The sequence below is a fragment of the Saccostrea cucullata genome, unplaced genomic scaffold (genome assembly GCF_032062105.1).
Source record: "Saccostrea cucullata isolate Sc308-1 unplaced genomic scaffold, CSIRO_AGI_Scuc_v1 ctg21736, whole genome shotgun sequence".
Taxonomy (NCBI): Eukaryota; Metazoa; Mollusca; class Bivalvia; order Ostreida; family Ostreidae; genus Saccostrea; species Saccostrea cuccullata.
In genome coordinates this window covers 1-6,123 of record NW_026934758.1, presented here as the reverse complement: position 1 = coordinate 6,123, position 6,123 = coordinate 1, and the positions used below count along the sequence as shown (strand labels likewise).

The window sequence follows — 6,123 nt, the reverse complement described above, 5'->3', positions numbered from 1 at the left end:
ATTCATTATCAATGTGAATGATCAGAATGCAGTTCACAAACAGTTTAACTTTCATAAGCTCTTTGACGACCAACCTTGACCAGTTAATGGGGTAAATTAACCCTGGTCACTTTTATCCTCCACAGAAAGCATGGGTCTGAATGAAGTATTTCAGAAGTTCTGGGGATCGATTGTACTTTTGACTTTAAAAAAAGAATGGTGCCACCAAAGGTAAACAAAAGCTAAGGGACCTTGGAGTAGGGGTTGAAAGTTCAAAGTACTAATTTTACTGTTTTTATTTGTTGTAGGCACCATTCTTCAAGCTGTAGCTATTCTATATAAGTTAATTAAGGACCCTCTCTACATCAGTGCAAAATTTTTTTTTTTTTGGGGGGGGGGGGGGGATATTGAGAAAAATATATTCTATAAAGGTGTTAATATTAAGCTTTAATTATAATTTTCACTATATGGTATGTGGCATTTACCCCCCAGGATAAATAATCAAACACAACACAGTATCAGTGAATAGAAATCACTGTTGTTTACTTCTACAGAGAAAGTACATGTAAATAACATGTTTAATTAATTTATCTTGGCCTTTTATAGAAGTACGTTTTTTGGCGTGGTATTCATTTACGCTATGTACGCAATCACAAATTTTCTGCGGAAATTTGTCCAAGCGTCCTTAATATAAATGTAAGCATAAGTAACAATCTAAGACATCTGCATTATTTTCAACCCCCGGATTAAACAGAAATTGAGATTCCGCAGAATTATGACCCTGTGGAAAAAAGTACGTCTACAGTACTTGAATTTATTACATATTGTGTAATATACTATGAATTTCTATTTTTCAGAATTTAGATCTAAGAGCAGATCACCCTAACTGCAAAAAAAGACTACATAATCTGAACTCTTTATATTGTGCAGTGTAGATAAGAGAGTATTTATAGTTTTTGGCCAATCTGTCTGCAAAATATCGAACCTAATTGAAAATAACTTTTGAATGGTTGGAGAATGGAGATGGAGCTTTCACATTGTATTCCTTGTGACAAGAACTTTGGGAATCAACAAATCTGACCTTGACCTTGGAGTTTCTCTTTTGCATAAGTTATTCAATTCTAACCCTGGCCATACTGTTAAATGGTAATAGTGCTAGAGCTTTTTTTTTTTTTTAATTTCACATATATGTATTCCTCATGACAAGATCTTCCCTAAAGTTTTAGCATGTCTTACCTACCCTTGAAGTTCGACTGAGCCTTGGCCATAACTTTTAACAGTTAATGCTTGGGCTTTCATATTTTACATGTGTATCTTTCTCTGTGGTTCCAAGACTTCTGACCTTAGAGCATATGTTGAATTTGACCTATTTTTGAAGAACTTTTCAATATCTCATTGGTTGGTGTGTGGACTTTTTATACCATATAAGTGGAAATTTTAGAGAGACACAAATTTAGCATTTTGACCTTAAAAATTGGTATTTTATTTTTAGCGAGATTTAATTTCAGCAATTTTATAAAGCTCACTTATATACCTATTACAGATAAAGAAATATAAATTTCAAAATTACCTCACCTTCATAAGATGGTTTCTAAAATGATTCTGAGATGTGGGAAGAAGTTTCATCTGATTACTAAAGAAAAATCAGGACAAAAGAAGAGGTATAATCATTTTTAATTGCACAATAGATGCATCAATTTAAAATTGATCACCAATAATAAATACAGCTTGGCACCTGGCCAATGAAGTAACAATAAATAATGTGTCAAACTTCTTTTTGTAAGACTACCTCTTGTGATCAGTGGCAGCCATATTTAAATATATACATGTATATTTCTATTAGGTTTTCAAACGAATTCATTTGAATTTGAAGCTGTATCAATGTATTCACAAGATTCTGATATGCCAGATACCAGTGACAGAATAATAACTGTACCATTACAAAGTCAAACAGATGAACAAATGTAACAGCACATTATGGGGGAAAAAATTACTTGACATGAATAATCCCCCTTTATGCATTTTCAACTCATAATAATTAATCATTTACAATCTTGTTTAAATGGATTTCAGTACTATACATGATAACACAAGTATGTAAATGTACATACTAACACAAACAACCAAAAAGACTGACAAAAAAATTTCTATGAGAAATAAAATATGAGCTCTATTGCCTTAGTCAGTATACTGTAAATCACTTTTTATTTGCGAGAACTTTTTTTTTCACAAAATTATATGAGACAGCCAATTTGCAAAAATGTCATTTAGATAATTTTTGTAAATTTTGGTAATTGGGTAATGATTGCATTATCAGTAACCAGAATTTGTGAAAATATTATCTCTCTTATAAATACCAAAGACTTATCTCACAAAAATCTTGCTAAAATAAAGCGCCACAAAAATTTGGTGATCTACAGTACATCAAACAAATCGTAAACAGAATATTTGCACTAATATATATAGATAAGATTATATATAAATATTTTGTACAAGAAATAAAAAGAGAATATATAACATCTCTCTGTTTGAAATAATATATGTTTGTAACAGATATTAAAGGATTGCACCATAAGATTGAGAAATCATATTAACAAATGAGGCTTTAATGATGTATTGCACAACTAATCAAATCAAAATAATATCAACTCTAGTAATCAAACAAAATATATAATTAATATGATGAACACAATAGTTTGAAACACATTGTAGCACATACAATGTAACACTAAATAATCAATTGCAGCAAAAATGTCCTATCACATAATGTTTAAATCAATAATGAATCTTTCTTTTAATGATTATTGCACCATTTCCCTATGGAAAAAATATTTCCTTAATTGGACAACTTTTTTTGAAATCTTTATCTAAGAAATGAATAAATTTTTTTTGAAAATTCACGTGGACATGAACTTCAGTGCTTCATACTGATACTGGCATATTTTAAATAAAGTTTTTGTATGTGCCTCATTTTAAATATCCTGACATAGAGTGTTGTAGTTCATGTACCTTATTATTAATTTTCAAAAAATCCAGTTTATACCTTATATTTACATAAAGTTTTTGTATGTGCCTCATTTTAAATATCCTGACATAGAGTGTTGTAGTTCATGTACCTTATTATTAATTTTCAAAAAATCCAATTTATACCTTATATTTACATTATTTATCTAATGAGTTACCAGAAATTATGCTACTCATATTAATTTTTGAAACAAAAACAGTTTGCAACCAAAATGGTTTGCACTTAAGTTTTAACATCAAGTATCATGAGCATGGTATTATGATGTAACAATAGAGAAGCATGTATTTATCTTCTTCAGAATTATAACCAGTAGATTTGATACACATTTCATGGAGTGTATTGTTCCAAATTCTAAGAAATCACAATAGCATATTAAACTATTTTCATTGTCTTTTAAAAACTCAGATCTTCCATCAGCAGATAAAACATAAAATGTAAAAACATAACAGAAAATTACTGGCAAAGCAAAAACACACAGGGACAATCAACATTAATCCATAACCGGGTCTTCGCCTTCACCTGAAGAGCCACTGAACAAATATCTGAATCACAAATGCTGCAAATAAAATCAGCCAAGGCCAAGTGGATAAGGTCCCTTGCTGCTGCTCTTCAATGCGAGAAGTTAATAAAGTTAGACGAGTTTGTATCACTTTTAAGGATTGATTTGTCTCCTCCTGTAGTTTCAGTAATGGCTGCATTGCTTTCGTGAGTGATTCCTCCGACAGTCTCGCTCTGGAGGAGGACTTCTGTACTCTTCGACCTTGAAATTAAATTAAATGCACAAATGAAAACAATCAATGGATACAATTTGAACTGATATAATGTCACATCGTATTGCAATGAAAAAATAGAGTCTACAGCTTTAGTTCAATGGAACCTGTTTTAGGAAAATAATTTTCTTATTCCAATTTCTTTGGATTTTTTTTACTTTTTATGTATACATGTTGAGCTAAACAAGAATTTTAAGAACACCTGTGCTCAAATGTCATAGGTTTTCCTCTCAATGGACAAATGTTGAAAGAAAATTACATGTTAATGATATCATCAAACTTTCAAATACTGAATTTTTTCTTTGATAATATTCCTTTTTAATGATCAGGAAAAATTCCCCTATTTCTACCTACTTTTATTAGGCTCGGATGAATCACTGTCTAGCCTGCCATTCTCGATCTCCGGAGTAGAACTCTCGCTCTCCTCCAGGGCCTGTAGCGTCTTCTTCTTCAGTGAACAGTTCCGGGAAATCATTTGTCTGACTGGAAACACATCTGGCTTCTGATCCAGACTTGTAATACTGCAGGTCCGCACTACTGGAGTCTTGTGTTTAGTCCAGGTCTGGATTTTATAGCCTTGTTCATACTGTAGTAAATCATTGCTAGGATCCCATGGTCGCATGCTTAAGTTAAAATATATAGATATTTATTAACTATTTCACTAAGGGTAATTACTGATTTTCCCCCTTTCTTTACATCAAGTTAACACATTTGGGGGGGGGGGGGATAAAATGTGTGCAAGAACATTAAAACTCTTTATAATTAAAAATATTATGATTCTTATATTCATTGCATTTAGAAAATACATGATAAATAAGCAAATGTTCCACTTTGTGTGCTCCACAAATACTTACTCTACAAACTTATACATCCAATCCCCCGTGAGGGGGTCCCTCTCAAAGAGCCTGGGTACCCACTCCAGCATCTTGGCTTTCCTTTCCTTTGCCTCATTTCTCTGCCTCTCCTCCAGTATATATTTCTCCTGAGTGGCTGCATGCATGTCTGATGCAATTACTGCATCACTCACATTTTTCCACAACCTGGAATGAAATCTCATCAATATAATTTATGAATTAAACTTTATCAAATAACCATGAGTCAAGGTCATTACAGCCTTTAGGTCATTTAAGCAATTTTTGTATGAGCTATGAACTTTCAATTTTTTTTCCATTTGGAAAGTTGTAGACAAGACACAAACTTCATGCTTCTTCCTGTGTGTGACCTTGAACTTTAAATATGAACTCTGACTAAAGTCAGGACACATCCTTATAAGCTTCCTCTAATTTTCAAAGTTGTATTTTGGACACAACAGCATGGATGATTCCTATACATACACCAAACCCCACCCACCAACCCCCAATCTTTGTTTGCGAGGGATATAATTAAACATTTTTTTTATCTTAAACAGAACTGGTATTAACTGACCTCTCTGATTCCATGTCCTCTTGGTGATCTATAGGTACTGTGTATCTTTTTAACCTCTGGGCTTTTGTTTCTGCTGTTGGACTCCAAAACAAATGGGTTTCCTACAAATATAATACATGTATGCACTTCTTTAATTTTCAATTCCATTTGGTTTCACCTTCCCAAAAGTTCTGAGGTCTTCAACATTATTTTGTTCTTATATTTATCAAACCATGAATAAATGAACAATTTTTATAAAAAACTAGAAATATGTCTATAGGACATGAATCCCCCTCCGAGGATATATTAGTAAAGCAACATGAAAATTTGTATGTGTATAAAATTTGATCAGTTTGGTTCAGGTAGGGCTTATAGTTACTAGGGAATAAAAATGTAGGTCAGATCCAGCATCTGAAGCAAGTCTGGTAGTGTCCATCCCTAGATGCATCATCCATGCAAGTTTGGTTCAGGCAGGGCTTATAGTTACTTGGGAATGAAAACATAGGTCAGATCCAGCATCTGAAGCAAGTCTGGTAGTGTCCATCCCTAGATGCATCATCCATGCAAGTTTGGTTCAGGCAGGGCTTATAGTACTTGCCCTATGTGCCTCCAGGTGCAACAAGGACTAGGTAGATAGGGTAGGGCTTATAGTTACTTGGGAATGAAAATATAGGTCAGATCCAGCATCCAAAGCAAGTCTGATAGTGTTCATCCCTAGATGCATCATTCATGCAAGTTTGGTTCAGGTAGGGTTTTTAGTTACTAGGGAATAAAAATGTAGGTCAGATCCAGCATCCGAAGCAAGTCTGGTAGTGTCCATCCCTAGATGCAACATCCATGCAAGTTTGGTTCAGGCAGGGCTTATAGTTACTAGGGAATGAAAATATAGGTCAGATCCAGCAACCGAAGCAAGTCTGGTAGTGTCCATCCCTAAATGCATCATCC

The 6,123-nt window shown here is 33.3% G+C and overlaps 1 protein-coding gene across 1 annotated transcript; it reads right to left on the bottom strand.

The window, feature by feature from the left end:
• Positions 1-2,511: 2,511 nt before the first annotated feature.
• LOC134241262 (oxysterol-binding protein-related protein 8-like) lies at positions 2,512-5,300 on the bottom strand (the record flags this gene model as incomplete). The annotated part of the gene is made up of 4 exons (XM_062723320.1): positions 2,512-3,764; positions 4,129-4,397; positions 4,629-4,814; positions 5,200-5,300. Coding segments are annotated over 4 exons (801 nt in total), but the record flags the coding sequence as incomplete, so codon positions are not given.
• Positions 5,301-6,123: the final 823 nt, after the last annotated feature.